The 20,676-nt window shown below is 40.0% G+C and overlaps 1 protein-coding gene across 3 annotated transcripts in view; it reads right to left on the minus strand.

The window, feature by feature from the left end:
- The window catches only part of PIAS1 (protein inhibitor of activated STAT 1), an 872,437-nt gene that overhangs the window by 747,979 nt on the left and 103,782 nt on the right, over nt 1-20,676 (minus strand). For all 3 annotated transcript variants that reach the window (XM_085644594.1, XM_085644596.1, XM_085644595.1), the window contains exon 2: nt 6,010-6,451. In XM_085644594.1, coding sequence (XP_085500720.1) covers nt 6,010-6,451 — 442 coding nt within the window. The remainder of the gene's footprint in view (nt 1-6,009; nt 6,452-20,676) is intronic.

A 20,676-nucleotide genomic window follows, 5' to 3' on the forward strand; every position in this document is an offset into this window, starting at 1 on the left:
TGACTAACAATGATTTGATTATTTTCTGTAGCTACCTACTCACACATGTGAAAGGGTCTACTTCAGATCTTCTGATTGCTAGGGAAGGTGTCTTGTCATTAGGATCCCAAATATTAGTTGACTTGTCAGGTACATTTGTTCTACCAGACTTCTGTCTTAATTTATTGTTGGGACAATGAGTGGCCCACGCTGCATTTTAGTGTTAGATGTGGCAGGACACTTGGATTACCACAGTACATTCCCCCTCACCACACACACATCCTCATCCCTCATAGTCCAAGTTTAGTGTGGCCGAACACCATCACAACCTTGAAAATGTCCTAAGTGGGCAGATTTGGCTGCAGGAACTTTTACTCCATTGGTGAGGGCATGCCCCAGGAGTCATGGTCACTCATTAGCGCTTGCCTAGTATAAATGTGGCACCTTCAGGGAACCCATGATAGAACACTTTTTGGACCTGCGGAAGATCAGAACAAACAAAACTGGACATGTGGAAGATAAGTAGGGGGCTGCACTTGCTTTCTGAGACCTGAGAAGCGCCTGAAAGACTGAACCTGCTCTCCCTCCTGAAGCTAGGACAAAGAAGCGACTCCAAGTGTCATAAGGATGACATTCTGTTTAAGCTACATGAAGACAAGAGGCCTTTCCTGTAATTGTTTAGCTGACCAGTGGCACTGGACCTAGACTACCAACTACTGTTGACCTCTGACATCCTGTAAGTCTCTAAATATCTCCCATGAGTTCCTGGGGGATTTAGTAGAGTAGTCCCAATACACCACAGGAATAAAGTCAGAAGGTAAAATCTTGTACCAGGACGAACGTGGTTAATGTATCCAACTCACGCTCTATCACAGTCAGCATCAAAATGTGCCTAGGTCCCTGTCTACCACAACCACTGATCATTGGAACTGAATGCGTCTTGGTGCTATTGCTATTTAGAACTTCAAAATAATTTCATCTCAGGTTCCCCTTATGGGATTTTTGGATACAAAATTGTACTCTATTTTTTTTTAACCCGGTTTGAAATTTTTATGGTTGTGCATTTCGACTTTATTACGGTTCTGGTTCTGCATAAATATTTTACAAATTGACCTAAGTTAAGCGATTGTTCTGTGCCACAGCTACCAGGAGTTGAGCTCAGGTTAATTTAGTGGCTCTAAGGGTTCACCCTGACAAGGATTGTGATTATAATTATTCCTTGAGGTGGATAGTCACCCACCCTTAAAAATAATCTAATTAATTACAAGCTCTGACTGCCAAGCCAATGTATTTACCACCCATTCACACACTGGCTTCTAAAAACAGGGGGGCTGGATAAATTTCAGAGAAAATAGAGACAGTGAAGTCAAGACAATAGCAAAATCAAACCAGCATCTCACTCTACTGATCCGATACCTGCCACCATACTAAATCAGCACTCATGTCACTCCATATTGGGCTCATTTTATCAATACTTCATTGGGTCAAGGCGAAGCAACCTTACACCTAAAGAGGGTATGTGACAGTTGGATCTGAACAGCATTTGCATGATTTCCAGTGTGTAGACGGGTCACATGGAGCGGACCTTGTGGCAAAGAGAGTGAATTCGTAAGGGACACTGGAGAGCCCGAGTACCCTGGACGTTGTACTCTGTGGCTATTATACAGACAAGAGATGTATCGATATTTTTCAAACAACTGTGCTTTTATTCGCTGGCTCTTTAGTGGTGAATCCTTTTGGAATATGAGGAACACAAACAGTACTACTCCTTGCCAATTAAGTGTTCCCAGGACTGAGGCTACTTGTTGCTCTTCACCTCTGCTACCATCTCCCTTTATTTCCCTCCCTTTTTTGAGTGTGTATATACTAGTGCCCTGAAGAAGGTACATGACAGTATGGTGATCTGGTACAGAAACGCATGTCAGCAATACATTTGGGATTCAATGAAATAACGGAAGTGTGAATACAAAAACAAGATGGAACATCTTATATACTTGATTTATGAAGAAATGCAATGCTTACATAATGTTAAGAGTTGAGGAAAAACATGTAATGTACTAATTACATGCAATAGATATAAACACAGGGATGTGGAATTCCTATAGCTCGACGCCTAGGGCATATTGTTTGGGGTCAAGGGCAACAAGTTTTCATTTGTATTTTGTCCTTGGGACAAGTAGGCCCACCCCCCTACAGCACAAACCCTTTGGCTGCAAGTTTGCAGTACACCATTATGGATAAGGGAAGGGCACTGTGTGTAGTTAATGTAATATGTTTGCCCATATGTTAAGGCTGTCCAAACTTGCATTTATGGTTCATTAATTGAAAGCCTTTATTATTAGGGTGAGCGCTCTAAGTAAATGTAAACGTTTAGCAATATAAGACTATTTATAATGCTCCCAGAATGCTGTCTGATTTGATGCAAATATTTCTAGAAGCTTGAAAGCAAGATTGAGGATTCTTTGCTTTCAAAATAAAAAGTTCATAAAAAAAAGAAATCGGGAAAAAAACATTATGGTAATTTCAGGTACCACTTCTTTGCAGCATCATTGAGTAACATGTGGATGTATGCTTGCATTTCTAAAAAAATATTCATAATGGGAAATCCGTGCAACCAGTTTCACTAAGATTATGGGAAACAAACAAATAAGCATTGGTAAAGGTAGTAGGTCTGAAATTGGCGGCCAGCTTTTAAGTTTTGTCAATGTGTGACTTGATTTGGCATTGTTTTTTTAAAACCTTATTGGTGTGGGAGCTGCTGGATCCTCACCATTATAACAAACATTGGCAAAAGCAAAAATAGTTTTTTGGTCTCAAAAAGCACACACTGCTACAGTAGTTACTGGTACTGAACAAAACTACTGTGCGTGCAGATATGCTCCTTGTGAAAGAGCAGAATGCTGTCACTCGCAGTGAAGCCAGCCGATACAGAGAGAGAGACAGAATTTTAATAAACACAAAAGGTCACAGTCAACGCCAGACCAAATTGGGGGCACAATTATTAAAGGAAGTCTCAAAAGGGCACCCATGGTACATGTCCTTGCATTAAGTGAAGCTATACGGCTTTTGTGAATTCCCAAGAATTAACAGAAGTAGGAAAAGAAATAGTACTCCTAGAAAATATTTATAAACTGCATTTTAGCATGACCAAATTTGCATGTGTAGATTTGCTCATGTGAAAAGCTAAGTGTTTGCAAGTTCACTTTCCCTTCAACCACTATTTTCCCAACTTTGGAAGAGGTTTACATCTGCCATTGTCCAGAGTAAAAATTCAACATTTCTCAGTATGGGAAAAAATTAGAGAAGAGTTGTTGAAACCCCTTAAAACATGCATGTTAGTAGGTTTGCACAGACTCAAAAGGGCATTCTAACCCTGGAACTATTCCTTACCACTACCTTCAGCCCCAGTATGTAGATCTGCAGAAACGTGGCAACATAAGGGGATTGCAAGTGTTCAAACACTACTATGGTACGTGCCTTTGCATAATCAGAGAGGCTCCATCAGAGCTCTTGTATAATGAGATTGTTGCCATAATTTGTCGCTGCACTACTGGGCATAAAGGGGGCAAGTGGATTTTGTTACAGGACAAGTAGATTTATGAAGCAACCTGCCCCATGGACAAGTAGATATTTTATTAAATTCCACACCCCTGATAACAGTAGAGTATATCAAAGTTGACACATTTGAGTTTTCTATGAAATAGTATTATGTTCATACATGAAAACCCTGACCTCATGTTGTGTTTTTAATGTGGTGTGATGTTGGTTACAGTTGTGGTATAGTTGTAGAATGTATGGTTAGATAAGTATGACTGCGCAATGTTAGGCAATTGTGGGTTCTTTGGTGAAAAAGTGAAAATTCTAGGTAAAATTTTTTGTACAATCATGTATATTTACAAGAGAGTTTTTTTAAATTAGAAGATACTAAAATAATGAGAAGAAAAGGTTTGAAAATATGGATATAAAAATTAAATGAAATGGAGCATTTGTATGCATATTTAATGATTGGCTCAACATATTTGTATCACAATGTATTGAGTTTTTGACTTCTGCAATCCTCTAGTTGAGTAGGCGGTAATTTTTCCTATTTGCAGAGCTGAACAACATTCGCCTCATAACTAACCTTCCTTAGTGAAAATCCCTTAAATGCAGCGTCTCCACTCAACTCAAACAGCTCATCTAAGAATACACAAATGTTGACAATTTGGAGTCTAGTTACAGTTCAGAATGTAACACAGACACTGCTGTTTTTTTTCAAATCAAGGGTGATGCACTATGCCTACTAGACAAAGGGGACTATTTTCCACTCATCCTCTTTGATTTATCAGCAGCCTTTGACACTGTCAATCACGACATCCTACTCAAAACTCTGAAAGAAAAGGGGTGATAAATAGCACATTACAAAGATGGTTGACTTAATTACCGGAGAGCAGAGCCAAGGTGTTTTTCAGAGCTCATTTATATCTCCTTTGGAAATAAATGCTATGAAGACTGAATTTCTTCTCATCTTTCTGCCCCAGAGCTATACACCAGTCCAGTCTAGGCTGGGCTCACTTAATACACTGTATTGCAACCCTAAAATCATTGAATGTACAGAATGACTTGGCATCCTACTACAAAGGAACCTGAACTTACAAGCACTGACTAAATGCACAAAGTAGTAACTCAGACTCCTTCGAGGAATCAAACTCGTTATCCCTGAGCAGATATAAAATGGTGGTTCATTTGCAGTCATAATGATATTCAATAACGTTCAACATATGCGCTCTTAGTTAGTGCTGCAAGTAGAACAAAAAAGTAGCCAGGGTGAGAAAACACGGGCAGTAGGAGGACACTCACAAAGAAAGGAAAGAGTACTTGGGCAACGCTCCAGAGAAGAGAGAAACATGAAAATTAAATTAAGCCAGCATAAGCTGATCATACAGGAGCCAGCCAATAAGAGGGACGATAAAGCCAACTAATGGTAAGCAACAGGCAGGCTCCAAGTCCCCTTTAAGGTAACAAAATGTCTTTCAAGCAGCAAAGCATGTGCTGTCTCAGGCAAGTCCTAAAAAGTAACTTCCTAAAAATAAGCAGTGGACGAATACACGCCACCCAATCATAAGAATGTTAAAGAGGCTATGTTCCAAGGGAGGGACCAACACGAGATGGGACAAGAAAAGCCATTGAATATGAAAGCAAGCAAATGCAAGTGACAGTAAAGCTAATCAACAGTAAGTAACAGGTGGCTGTAAATCCAATGTAAGTTTGTGGTAATATGCAAATAGATAGCTTATGCTGTCTAGTTGGCGAGACCTAAAAAAAAAAAACATTTTGCAACCATTCTCTGGAAATTATCCTAAAAGCTGGATTTCTATTCCCAAGCAATAAGCACAACTTATTTTTCAAACATTCAAAGAGGATCTAAAACGTTTACTTTCTCAAAGATACGCTTAATTAAACATTACTAATATATGTACGCCAAGATACACAAGACAGTCTTCAACTCCCCCCTCAAACCCTATGTATTCTTGGTCAAAATCTGCTCTATTGCCCAACCGTCCGTAAACAGTAACTGTTTGCATATCACTATATTGACCTTAGTTTATTACCCCATCCCTTGCACACTAGGGAATTCTCCCTCCATTTGTAATCTTGAGTTTGTCATTCTCTTAGAAAGTGCTCAGACACCCCGGAGACTGGTTCACACATTTAACTACATAAACGAAATGAACGAAGAATAAGGAGCTTTAACCTAGAAACAGTCCACTGCTAAACAGCACAAGACACAATAAATGTATTGTAATTTCTAATGCTACAAGAGGCGCAATTTAAAAAGGCACATTCTGTTCAAGTCCAAACCTTTTGTAAAGGCACACTAAAATCTCAAACATTGCTATCCATCTGTATCAAACAACCCAAGATGAGGTCAGTGTGGTAGGAAAGTAATGGTAATGGAGACAATCACTGGGGGGCAAGAAAGAAAACAAATTCACTCGTATTCACGGATTAAAAAACGATTTTGAATAATTTAGAATGCTGAACACTTACCTAAACTCGTGGGCTTGATCAGCTCATCCAGCAGATCGTAGAATGGAAGTTTCTGAAGCTTGACATCCGGATGGACGGGGTGTAGGGCAGTAGTGAGGAGGGGGAGGTCCAAGTCATGCTTAGATCCCAGGAGAGAGACCGGAAGCAGAGGCGAGGCCGAATGCCCATCATAGGAGAGTTGTGGAATGGAGGAGGGGGACAGCGTTGCGGACATGGAACTCGAGTGCACGTTGGGGACAGATAAGTCTGCGGAAGTCATTATTTTCTGGGGGAATCTCCGCCTGTACAGTTCCTTAACTTTCATTTGGACGGCGGGGCTGCAACCAGCCTTAAGCAAGTGCAGCGCTTTGGTAAGAAGTTCGTGCTTGCGGCCGTGTTTATTCCTCCCAGCGTAGCCAAGTAGTACCTGTAGTTCTGACACTCGAAGGCTCATAACCATTTGCTTAAAGATAAATAAAGTAAACATTAGAATTTTACAGTGGGTGCATTTAAAGAGCGTATGCGTGTTTTAAGTTACATCAGAAACCTGGCAATACATTTCTTGGTGTTGTAGAAATAGAAGAAAATTAAAAGAAGCAGACCGCACAGTGATTTAAAATGACTAAGGGCTTTATTACGAGTTTGGCGGTGTGGGAGCATGACCGGCCTGCTCCCGCACCACCAAACCTGTGTTTAAACCACCTGCCAGGTTTGGAGTTTTTTTTAATGTCTGGCGGCGGATCTTTGGAGTTTACACGGCGGTGATATTAAATAGGCACTGCAATGGGAATGTCAAAATCAGTAGCTGCACGGCATGGACTGCTGCAGTCCATGCAGTGCAGGTACTGGGGTGCATGCACACAGGGGGGCACAACTTGTGCCCCCCTGAATGCACCCCAAGGCGCAGAGGCCCACTTTGTTTCCTCACTGCCACAATTTTCGTTTTCGGAATACATGGGAGCCCATGTGTCACCTAAACCCACCCACAGAGTACAAAAATACCAGTCCTGAAATATGACCAATTAGGTGATGTGTAGTATAACATTCAGGCAACTGCTGACATTTCCAAGCAAAAGAGCACTGGAAAAATAGTCCTGAGTATATAAGTTAAAGTAAAAGTAACTAAACAAAACAGTTGGGCAAAAGAGGCAAAAGACAAGGTCATCCTACTCTGAACTGTCTTTACAACTGCAAGAGGCCATCAAATGTATAAGAATAAGGGTAAATATAATATTTAAAAAACAAATAAATAAATAAATCGAAAAGCAGCGTCTCTTGCTGGACCTTTACGGTTAAAGGGGTCAATTTAACTAAACAAGACTCCGTGTCAGAAAATAGAGGCTGCAGAAAGTCTTGGTGATTTTTTCACGTTTTGTTGTGTAAAAGCACAGAAACTTCATGCATTTAAATGGAGATCTTTCACTTCTATTCTATTCTTCATACTAGCAAGGAGAAAAGGTTTGTAAATTATGTATTAAAAATACAAAACTAAAATAACTTCACTAGTTATACACTACAAGTGATATTAAAGGCTTTTAAACTGTTTTGTGCCCTTGCCCTATTCAGTCCCTTTCCCCAACTTTGTCCGCGGCTCATTTGAAAGCTGCTGTGTGTTCATGGTGACGCATGCACTTTGAAATACAAAACCTAATTTAACAAGCATTGGCATAGCCAATAGGTCTCGCCTTTGGGACCTTATAAGTGTTTAACCATGCAACAGTTAATGTTGTTGCACCAAGGATATTGTGCTGCATAACTAAATACTTATAAGGTCCCAAAAGCGAGACCTATTGGCTATGCCAATGCTTGTTTAATATTGATGTGGCCCACCGGTTTCCCAATCAATAAGGTTTCGCAAAATCCATGACAACAAAAAAGCCAAAAGACCGACGGCCAACCCAGACATACTGGTTACCTACAGCACAGTAGGGTGTGAGATACATCCCACTGAACTCCACCACACTACAGAGACAGAAACACTTCAAGTCATGCACTCCTGCTGAGCCTACACAACAGTGCCTATCACCGGTCAAGGTAAGTTGGGATACCAATCCAGATCAATTTGACTAGACCATGAAAGGCACAAAAAACTGCCCATCAACACCCTTGTGCATGCCCTTTCAACCCGAGAGAACCACACATGCCACCTTCCCGCTGAATCTCCAGTAGGCCTGGAAATCAAGGTCACACTAGCTCTTAATCATCTGACGTCTCACACTCTCTGCCTCAACCACCATGTCCCAAAAGTCACTATGAGCAAGTAAAAGGAAAGATAATTACATGCTCACCAGAGAGCTTCATCAACTGAAAATGCAGGGCTTGTTTCTTGAAAACCGGTGGCCCAAGTCTCAGTCACTTAAGGATTGTGCATCCTGCCGTTGACATGCACCGACGCTACTCGCATACATGCACCAGGGGAGCTCATTTTCAAATTTGGTGCAGCAAAAGAAACAAGCAAATTAGTCCGAATTTGCAAGGGTTTGGCACTGCAAGTTTATAATGCTAGAGCTGTACCCATTGTACTCTGCAACAATCAATCATGGCACATAATACAAGCAACCCTAACAACCATAAAAGGTAAAGTGTCATGGAAAGCACACCATCTCATTCACACCAGTCCAAAATCAGGATATTGGCGAGATCGAACCAATCTTAAAAACAGAAATAAAAAAAAAATAAAAAAAACAGAGAAACAATAACAGTTCTTGACCGATCTATAGACCTGTGCATTGTGGAGACCTCTAGTACGGCCCGTCACAGTTCAATCGCTAACCTCTGAGTCTTACTTTCCATCAAGGCAAGCACCCCAAAACTCCAGAAATGCACTGACCAGTAAATAAACTCACACTCAGATCCGGATTCAGTGTCTAAATAGCCTAAACACAGAGCTATTTTAGGCTTTCTGTGCGAGGCAGGAGCACCAGTTGGGTCTATTATCCACACATCGGGGAGACAGTCAACTGGATAGAAACTCAGCAAGTGAACATCCGAGAAGAGAGCCTACATCCCCACATCATCAAAGCAAAATAAAAGTATTCTCACACATTCTACTGGACCTTTATGCTAAATCAATGACTACATACATCTGGAATTTTAGGCAAAATTGTCGTCCTTAGTTAAATAATTGCCAATAATTGTGGTGTCCCACGAGTGTGTACAAAAAAAACCCTAATCGCCATACTGACAGACCAGAGTACTGTCTAGTTTAGCTACCCAGCAGACACCAGAAAGGCTGCAGTGTGTGATGTTTAAAGTTGAGTCCGTATATTGCAACAGCTATTTTGGAATTGTGTAATATGCAGCTACTGAAGAGGCTAGCTCGTTACTATGCTTTTAGTATTTAAATTAACCCCAAAGATGTTTTGCTCTTGTTGACATAGCATGTAGTATTTGACAGCTGTGTACGCAGGCATAGCAATAAGAGCAGACGAGCTAAATGCACAAATCAATATTTAATCTCAATGTCGCCACAACAACACTGATATACAAAAATGCACACAACTTTATGGATCCTGGAGCGTACGCATCATAGACAAACCATCTGTTTAAATTGGGTAGGACAATGTTAAATAGTATACTAAAAAAATATATATCAATCTGCCAGCTGAAATTTTCTAACAAAACAAAAACTAGATATGATTGGCAGCATGCAGTGGATCACGTGCTGAAAGGAAAGGAAGGTTGAGGAGAATGACTAAAGCTTTCTTATGCCACTACTTAAAACGTTTAATGAACAAAAACACCACTACTTACTCTAATGTTATCAAGCCTACTGCACATTCTAACAGTAACTTTCCAAATGGTTTAGTACTTGATTCATTCTTGTTGAGTTTATCTAAAAACAACAGGCGTTTGCCCCTACGGACTGGTCCAGTAAACAGTGACTCAAAGAGGCGGAAGGGCAGAATTTCTTTTGTTCGGATGTTCTGTGACATCTTGAGAGCCTATGGCCCAAAAACAAGCGGTCTGTACTTTTCAAGCACTTGTGCTTGTGGCGGCATCCACCTTGCGGGAGCGAGCAGCGGCATGCAGGGGCCATCTGTATGTAATTAATGTGGCCGCGCCGCTGCTCACTCCCGCAAGGTGGATGTAGCCACAAGCACGAGTGCTTGAAAAGTTAAGACCGATGCCTAAAGGCCCTCTCCTAGAGCAACGCATGCGCGCTGCCTAGGCGAGACCTAAAAAAAAAAAAAACTAGAGGGGCATCTGAATATATTCTAAAATCATGTGGCTTACTGCCATTTAACACAGGGTGAATGCAAATTAATTTTGTGATTGATTTTGAATATGGTCGGTTACCCCGATCTAATATAGGACTGGAAAAACAGGGGCGTGACACTTAGCCAACCAAGCTGTTTTAATTATCGCTTGGAAGCTCTTGTGTAAAATGTTTAAAGAAATGAAAACATTTTACTGCAAAAAAAGGAACACATGTGAATACAGTGCAGGCTTTCTACAGACATTTTTAGTGATCAGGAAGGCTAGAAAACCAACATGCAGTCAAGAATATGATCCTGCGTAGAGTTCAGTTTGTTTAGTCAGGAACATACTAAAGTATTTTCTTATGGCCTGGTTCACATAAATAGGCCCTCATATGAACATATTTCCCCAAAATGTGCGTACAAGAAACGTTTGTGCATGAAAACGAGAAGCTGTAACGAATACTTGATTGCACTTGCGCCACCAAAGAAATGGATAAATCATATCACAGAATAAACTTAGTAACAATAATTGCTTTTTCTTATTTTCCATTTAAAACTTCCTTTTACAGGATTCTTTATTTCAAACCTTTTTTCTAACGAAGAAATGGTTGAAAGTTGACTTAATTTACTGGAATTACTGACAATTTCAGTTACAGCATTTCCCCAGCTGGAATGTGAGCCAGGATAGCCAGATTCCGAACTAGGAGAGCCTCAGGTATTGCTGCACGTGGATTTCAATTGTTATCGCCTCTATCAGTGGAAGGGTGTAGGTCTCTTTCAAGAAGCAATGAGTAAGTAAATAAAGTTCGGTCTCAAAATTGACTAGTTCTTAAAAGTCTCACTAAATTCCGTAAATCAATAGCAGAATTAAGGTCACCCACTCCTGGAAACAAAACAAAATATTTCACCTGGGACAACGATGGCAGCAACAATAACCTAGCAATAAACACACTGTAGTACTTCCATCACGATGCAAACTAGGCCTAGTAGTGCCAACAAAAGGGAAAGTTGGAAGCGCACAAATCACAAAAAAACAAATTTTCAGAATTTCTTATACGTCTCGAGGGCAATGTCGTAGAACAAAAAAACACAAATACAGTGACAGAAAAACAACAGCAAGGCTTTTCATATTTTGCAGAAGCCGAACAGTTTTTCCAAAAATTGGAATAAAAAAAAAATGCAGAAAAGGAAACCTAGATTCGATGGCTAAGGACACTACAACAAAGCTGACTGGAGTTGCAACACACCACTCATGTCCATCGTTTTGGGGATGCGGCTCGCTCATTTAATCCACAGCAAATCCGGTGGGCAGTACTAATGACAGGTTGGAGGATATTCCATTTTTCCCCACATAATTTTACTATCAGGTCTCTTCTAATTAATATCAAAGGACTGTATACAGGTTCAGTTGTTCTGTGTGCCCCCTTGTCCTTCTCTCCCACTCCCTCAACACAGAGGTTTAAAAGAATAAAGCAGTAATCCAACTCCAGTTTAGGCCTCTTTTAGGACACCAATAATGTATTTACTGTCATCCTTTGAACATCATTACTAGACTTCTCTCACCTGTATTTGGTTAATTATTTGCAATTCACATCATGCAGAGTGATTGAGGGGACACTAGGGTCAATGACCCCTCATTCAACTATTGCAATACTGCTGATCATACCTTTTCAAATGTCCTCTACTATTTAGGTCCCAAGATAGCCTTTCCATCACGGTCTGTGACCATAGTATACTTGGTGATACTTTGCTTTCCCTTTTCAAAGATATGAACTCCCTAATATCAACTACATATTCACAACTGGCCTCCAATCAGCTTTAGAGAAAGTGTTCAGATCAGGTGTTAAAGAGTCAGTACTGCTGGGTCTGAGGGAACTGGATAGCCCATATTTCTTTCATATGGCTCACTATTTTCTTCCAAAAGGGTTATAGTAGAGGACAGTTCCACTACACATGTAGTGCATTCCCTTCCTGACTACACTCACACCAACACTTCACCATTTCGATTTCTATACATTATCTTAGTTGTATTGGGGGTTATGTACCACCGCTTCATTGTTTCATTACTTTGGATGCTGCAACACTTCTTGGAGATATCCCCCCTATAGTTCCTGAAATTTCATATCATGATAGTTCTATCTGGTCAGATTCCTCTTTTGAATCCGTGTAGGTAAAACCCAAGTAGATTCTAGAAATCAGACTTTTCGCTGAGGCATACATATTAAAATGCTTTTCAAAGGCAGAGAAGTCTCTAGTGCCGACAACCTTATTCTGAGGCCAAGGCCTACTAACTTGCTGGTTTTAAATGGCCTGATTCGCCCCTGTGGAATAGATCTCTTAACGTCTGACAAACCCCCCAGGCTACGTCTGCACACATTTTGGCAAGAAGACAGTTTACAAAAAGTGGAGTAAAGGGTGACAGAAATTATGTAAGTCTGACTCCTTAGAACTGTACCCAATAAGCCAAACTTTTACAATATGCTCATTGCTAGCGCTCTCCTAACTTACAAATTCCATACACCAAAAATGTGGTTTTAACTCATTGAATTGCAGAGGGTCGCTAAAAACTGCTTTGCAAGTCACTTTTGATAGCTTGCCTGCAAAAATCAGTTTGATGGAGCATGTGGGATCGTGGATCCTAATCTGCATTCATTCTAGATGATACAGAAGAATACAGTGCAGCCACTAGAGTCTGAAACTAAAGAATTTTAGGCATTCATCTGTGCTAGAGAATAAAAACAGTCATAGCAGTGTAACCAAACATATACACTAATACTTTTGAATAGGAGATTAGTCCTTCATTGCAAGCAATGGACATCTGCACTGTTTCCGCAATGCCAATGTGCAAGTTAATTAAGGTTGTTGGTTATTGTTGGTTCAGCACTCACAATAATAGTAACAACTAATCCATTGAGTAAAAGTTCAAATTAAATTTCCTCCCATTCACACCAGTAGTATTCTTGAAATCATAGTAAATGACATGAAATCAATACATGTTGCGACGATGTCTGTATTCATATCACTCTTTATTCATTTTCTTCATATAAACACGCCATTGCATAGTAGCCAATTTGTTTCGTCCTCCTCAGACTTTTTCCAGGGAGTGTTCATGTGCTCCTGGGGGAAAAATAAGTTTCATTGAGTCTCCTCGTGTTCCGCAACACGATTAGATTATATGCCCATACAGTATACTTCCATGTAGCAAACATGTATCTAACTTGCGTCACACAGCAACTGAGAATGGAAGTGTGCCTATAATCTGCAGATAATTAAATCCACTTTCGTATTTCATGTGACTTCTCAAAAAAACCTTTGAAGTGGGAGTTGTGAAGATTCTCCTTTGATGGGAGGGGAACGTGGTAGGGGGCATGGTGAAAGTAAAGCAAACTGAGTGAGGTGCAGAAGCAAGAGGAGCTCAAAAAGGTACATGTCATCTGTAAAATGGATTAGCAAAATTCACCAAATGTCTGATCATAAAGTGCCCAGGAGCCCTAAAAGCTCAGTACAAACCCTACTGAAACAGGGGTGTGGAATTTAATAAAATATCTACTTGTCCATTGGGCAGGCAGCTTCATAAATCTACTTGTCCTTTATTTAACAAAACCCACTTGTCTCTTTGGTGCCATGTAGTGCAGCGACAAATTATGGCAGTAATCACATTATATAAGAACTCTGATATAGCCTCTCTGATTATGCCAGGGCTCATACCATAGTAGTGTTTGAATACTTGCAGTCCCCTGTTTGCCATGTTTCCGCTGATCTACATACTGGGGCTGAAAGTAGTGGTAAGCAATAGTTCCAGGGTTAGAATGCACCTTTGAGTCTGTGCAAACCTACTAACTTGCATGTTTTTAAGGGTTTTCAACAACTCTTCTCTAAGATTTTCCCATACTGAGGAATGTAAATTTACTCCTGACAATAGTAGACATAAACCTTCTTCCAGAGTTGGGGGAAAAAGTGGTTGGAGGGAAAGTGAACTTGCAAACACTCAGATTTTTGCCTGAGCAACTCTACACTTTCATATTTTAGCATGCTAAAATGCAGTTCACAAATATTTTCTAGGAGTACTATTTTTTGTCCTACTTCTGTAAATTCTTGGGCATTCACAAAAGCTGTATAGCTACACTTAATGCAAGGACATATACCATGGGTGCACTTTTGAGACTTTCTTCAATAATTGGGCCCCTAATTTGGTCTGGCGTTGACCATGACCTTTTGCGTTTATTAAAATTGTCTCTCTCTCTGTATCGGCTAGTCTCACTGTGAGTTACAGCATCCTGCTCTTTCACAAGGAACATATCAGCACACAAAGTAGTTTTGTTCAGTGCCAGTAACTACTGTGGCAGTGTGTGCTTTTTGAGACCAAAAACAATGTATGCCATTGCCAATGTTTGTTATAATGGTGAGGGCCCGGAGGCTCCCACACCAATAAGGTTTTACAAAACCATGCCAAAACAATTCACACATTGACAAAACTAAAAAGCTGACCACCAATTTCAGACCTACTGGCTTTGCCAATGCTTGTTTATTTGTGTTGCCTATAATCTTGTTGAAACTGGATATACTGATTTTCTATTATGAATATTTTTGGGAAATACTAGCATGCATCAACAAGTTATTAAATGATTCTGCAAAGAAATGGTACCTGAAAATTTACAGTAGTTTAGCAAAATGTTTTTTTTCCTGCTTTCATTTTTTATGAACATTTTATTTTGAAAGCAGAGAATCATCAATCTTGCTTTCAAGCGTTTGCAAATATTTGCATCAAATCAGAGCATTTTGGGAGAGTTATACATAGCCTCATTATTGCTAAACTTTGAAATCGTATATTCACATTTTTATACTGGAACCACTGTCAGTAGTGCAGTCAGAGCTAACAACATTTACTTGAAGCGCTCACCCTAATAATAAAGGCTTTCAATTAATGAACCATAAATACAAGTTTGAACAGCATTAACATATGGATAACAAATATTACCTTAACTGCAGACAGTGCCCTTCCCTGAGCCATAATGTGGTACTGCAAACTGGCAGCTAAAGGGTTTGTGCTGGAGGGGTTTGGCCTACTTATCCCAAGGACAAAATACACATGAAAACTTGTTGCCCTTGACCCGAAACAATCTGTCCTGGGAGTCGGGCTATAGGAATTCCACACCCCTGCTGAACACCTAAATGCTAGGACAAAATCAACTTTGATCATGTCGGGTAAATCCCCTATGCCTCAAAAATATATATATAGTAAAGGTATGCCTGCAGGATATGTGTATTCTGCAATGTAAAATATCACAAAATACACATCTGCAGCAGGCATACTTTGACTACTGACTGAGTAGACAGTTCTAATTATTCAGCCACAAGTAACTCTAATCAAGAGCAAATGTCACCAATAAGAATATTTTCTAGAATTCTCGAGTGCAGCCTTACACTATAGCAGAAACTAACATGGATGCATTTGTTCCCCATCTGTGCGAAGATTCAATGTGCCTTTGTTCCCAAAACATTTGTTTTGTAAATAGACTAGTGATTGTCGATCCACATTTACCGAGAAGTGATTCTAACATCCAGGGCAACCTATTCAACTAACAAATGTGCAATCACTTTTGGCAAATGTTCAAGCCTCCTCCATATTCAGCCCATTATATTCATTCAGAAGGGCTTTTCTTATAGTCCATACGTAAAACTGCTATGCAAAAGAAAACTAATTAAAGAGGAGTTCACAAGTTAAATCTTATTAATTCATCCCTTGGTGCCATTCCACTTAAATTTGCTGTGCCACTTTTTGCTTAAACATTTGTACCCATCACCCCCCCCCCACTCCTACCCTCCCCAGCTAAGCTATAGTATCACAGAAGCAATCTGTAGTTTCAACCAAAAGTGGTGAAACATATGAAAAACAGAAAGCAATTGCTTATTAAGCCAAAGTCTTTATTCAATAGGACTCAAAAATGTAGACACTCTGTGGGCGCCTTATTTAAATCTCCTCAGTGATCTGAAGCAGACAGCTTGCCCCAGTCAGAAATGTATCAGAGACAATGCATGCAGTTATCAATGCATGGGTGCTGAAGTTTGGGGGTTGCCAACACTCATGTTGTGCAATCGAAATAAAAATTGTGGCTTCTGCGGTCCTTTGTGTTAACCTCTTTCATGCTCTCGTTGTGTATGTAATGAAGAGCTGGGAATTTCATTCATTGGGGATTCTATTGAACTTGCCCCACTTATTCTCTGGCTGGCTGGCTAAATCCACTAGCAAATCTCAACTGTCTAATCATCAATGATGCTCAACCTATGATAAGGGCCTTAAGATATCATGGCTGACCTATGTCAAAGCATCTTTTGAGAGCTTAGGGTTGTCCCATCATTTTATTAACCTCTGCGCGGTCTGAAAAACTGACATGTCAAAAGTGAAATTATTTTTTAGGGCTAGAAGGAGCTTGGATAGGGAACAGGTCAAACTAAAGAAACACACCGTTGGTGATTGTTTTTGTGTTACTAACGACCCACGGCACTGAGCTTCACCTGTTTAAGGAAATAGGCATTGGGAAAGGGCTCTCTTGAGACAATTTTGGTTAGGGGTCATGTGCTCCCAAATTTGTTTCCCTGTGGGTTAATATGACTGTGCAAGTATTTGAATATGTCCTTATGACAGCCACTAGGGCCCAAACACCACTGCACTTTGTGTTTTTTCTGCAGTTTTATACTATCTAATCAAAACTATTTTTAATATATTTGTTGAAGCTGCACAACTTTAACCAATCTACACCCACTTTTTTCTTTACACAAATGCTGAAGAGGGGAGAAAGTTTGCTTGGCTGTTGCACATTTTTAAAAATTTGATGTCAAATGTCGGGGGCTCAATGATTTAATGTTTGAATTTGGCATGCTTTTTAGGGTCATGCCAGCGAGGGCATGTATAGAGCAAGCGCTCTTGCGTGAGAGACACTATTGGTTACAAACAGGTCTTGAAGCCCGCCCATTGCTTACCATTTGTTGGCTTCTGTGTCCCTCTTCTTTGCAGCCTCTTTAATGAGCTAGTACTGGCCAAACATCACTTTCGACCCTCTCAGTGGAGCAGGGACCCAGCACAGATTGTTTGCAATAATCAGTGATCAACGGCTACTTGCGCTGTGATGGAGGTACTATTTACACTCCCCACCCTTTGTTTTTTATTATTTTTTGTGCTGTTTACACCTAGGTTTCTGCATAACAAAGCATGTGAGGCATTGCAGCTATTTACCTGGTATTTTGGTATGGTGCTTTTGGTATGGCGCTTCCTTCCCTTCTTGAAATCTGCTCCAGGCAACACGGTGATTGATGTACTATTATTTTTGACCCCCTCTGCTTTTTTGTTTTTATTTTTATATTTGTTTTAACTGCAGCATGACTGTAAAAAAAAAAAAAAAGATAAAAAGGCTATGATGTTGTCTATGCTGGCTGCGTCACAGCACTTTGTATTTCGTTTGTAAAGGGTGCAGAGCGGGAGCGGAGTAAAATCAACCAAGAAACATCTGGGTTGGAGCTGCTTTAGCCGGTCCTTCAGTTATGAGATTACAGGTGAATTTGAGGCAAAAGGATACTTGTTAACCAGTGCAGACCACGTCATCTTAACCCACTAATAATACTAGTTTTAGACCTGTATGTTGCCATTTTGGTTGAAATGTTTTTACACTTGCGTTAGCATGATGCAACAGCACGAGTGTCGAAAGTGCACATTAACCAGAACAAAAAACTATATAATTAGGCTTTCTTGTTTTCAGTTTCTATTTTTGGTAAATTCTGGTGGGGCTTTTACATTGATTTCAATACCTTAAAAAACAGTGGTTATCAGTGGTTACACATTTCCGCACTGTTAAAAACAGAAATAGTTTTATTCCCGTGTTTATGGAACATTTCGCTTTTATTATTGCTTGCTTTCCTCACTGATAGTGCATGGTACATACACAGTGTATGTACAGTGTACATTAGGTCCAAACATTTTTACAAATGAAGCTTATTGTACTACATCCTACAATACTTCTTCAGTGCGTCTTTCGTCATTTGTGATCGCTCTTTCCTTCTCATGTAAGCGTTTATTTGTGAAAAGGCCAACTCAACAGTTGCACTTGAGACGAGCAAAGCCAAAACAGCCAGTACACAATTTGCCAACTCTGGCCGCCAACATAGCTTTCCATGTCAATACTGGCACACCTGAAGATTGTGATTCTCTGGGACAGGTTCTACAACATATGCATTGAACTGGGAACATATGCCCTCAGAGTTATTGAAGAGGTTAAAATTGCAGCAGTGCTTTTCAAGAATGCAGTAGGGTGTACTTTATTTCACATCACTATCAATATGCGATCGGAAATCCTCACATTTCTTGCCTTTGGCATCATCACTAAGCAAAAAGTCTTTAACTGGTTGCCACATGTATAAAATAGCGTTCACAGCCTCTAGGACTGAGAACAACTGGCCACAACATGAGAAATACATGCGTTTTAGTTCCTGCGCGTAACAAAATTGTTGCACCAGAATGGACTACAATGTCCTTTCAGCATACCATATACCAATGGCAAGGAAGTCTTATAAGGAAGCACTTTAGCTCATGTTTCGATTATGACAGGTCATCACCCAACTTTTTCATAATCATAGCCGCATCACTACAAATGCAAACAATAGTTCTACAATCTTTGTTGAATTTGGTAAGAACTTTTTGCTGCAGCATTCCAAGTGACACTGTGTTCCATGTTTTCCAAACGTCTGGTGCCACGTTTTCACCAATATCCCAGATGCTTGGTGAAAGCACTCTTTTCACATATACCTGTCAATGCACCTTGCATTGAATGTTTAAAGCCTGGGGTGTTTGGCAATTCACCTTCTATCAATCCTGACTTGCTAGAAAAGGGGGCTGATGTATCAAAGGGTTTCACAAATTCTCTGTCTGTGGGTAAATGTAATGGTACATATTGGGAATATTCTTGTGAAACGAGCCATTTTACCCATCAGTGAAAATCAAACATAGCCAAAATATCAAATATGATTTTGATATTTCCTGATTCTTTACAGTTTATAAAATAATGAAATAGGACCTAAAACATGCTTCTAAACGCTGCAACTTTAGACCAAAGACAACAAAACTGAAAAAAGCAAACACAACCTCTCTAAAAGCAAAACTAAAGCAAAATATTGCTATCCCAGACTTTCTTGTTGCTACCTAGTATAACAAAGTTACATTGTATTGGGCCCTTCAGAAAGAAATACAAATGTCTTTCACTCTCCTTTTCCTTTATTTGAATGGTATTTAGTTTGTGGTTCTGAAGGTTTTTTTTTAGTGTTTTTAGTTTACACTGCCTATTTCCCTATCGGTGGGGTTTTATCAGATATTATAGGTTCAAACCCAAAATAGGATAGCCTATATATAAATATGACGTAGATTGGAGGAAAGTACATCCACAGTTGGCTTCTCTTCTTCTAAAATACAGCAGAATGGCCCGGAAGGGACCTCGAAAAGTGATATTTGCCTTCACCACTTGAAAAATTCAATACAGATGTTGCAAAGTTTTCTTTACAGAGTAAAGTGTAAGTTTTTTGGAAGAAACATCACTGGATTCATATACACAGGGCGCCAATGTGCTTTCGTAGAATATCTGGATGGTTGGGTAGCCCCACTTGTCATGAAGCAACCGGACACTGGGGAAGGGATGCACTTAGTCCAGAACCGTTATTAGAAGCCCTGTTATCAGCAGCACAAAATACAAGGCAGGCAGCATTTTCATCGTGGAAGAGGGCAATTGCTCGGGAATCTTTGAGACACATGCCCGAACATAATTATTGAACAGCATTGCAAGACGCATTTACTGAAACACACCACACTACTATGTAAAGGAATGTTTTGTATACTTTGGTGATGATACTTTTGCTTGGCATTGTAATTGTACTTTTTCCAAAAGATTTGCATTTTACACTACCCTTCAAGTCTTTCTGTAATTGTTTGAATATTGATTCATTATGATGTCTGCATTTTCTGCTGTTGTGCAGGAGGGCCAGCCATTCCTGCCGCTTTAGCCCTCCCGAGCAACAGCTGAAACAGGCAGCTATCTTTCAGATACCTTATGGGCCTTTTATTTAAGAGGCTTCATAAATTGCTAAAGTTTGACCTAAATCTTTGGGTGAGTGACGCTTCTTCATGGGTCATTACACAACAATTTATGGAGGGCTGTTTTGCGGCACCATTTCTGCGGTTTCTCAGATGATCATAAACCACTGTATATTTGAGTGGCAGTGGTCTTACATGAAAAGTACCATGCAGACTAGTCAGAATGATTCCTAGACTCCATGAGTATACTTTTGATGTGAAGTTTATTTCTGGAAGGAAAAATATAAGCACAGGGTGGATTATTAGTAATGCCAGTGGATTGTAGTCAGGAAGACATTGTAAGAGGAGTTAGTCACGGAGTGTGGTTGTGGCAATTGATGCTGTTCAAACTCGTCTCAGGCGTACTTTTGAGAA

This window comes from Triturus cristatus, chromosome 3_1 (assembly GCF_964204655.1).
Source record: "Triturus cristatus chromosome 3_1, aTriCri1.1, whole genome shotgun sequence".
NCBI lineage: Eukaryota > Metazoa > Chordata > Amphibia > Caudata > Salamandridae > Triturus > Triturus cristatus.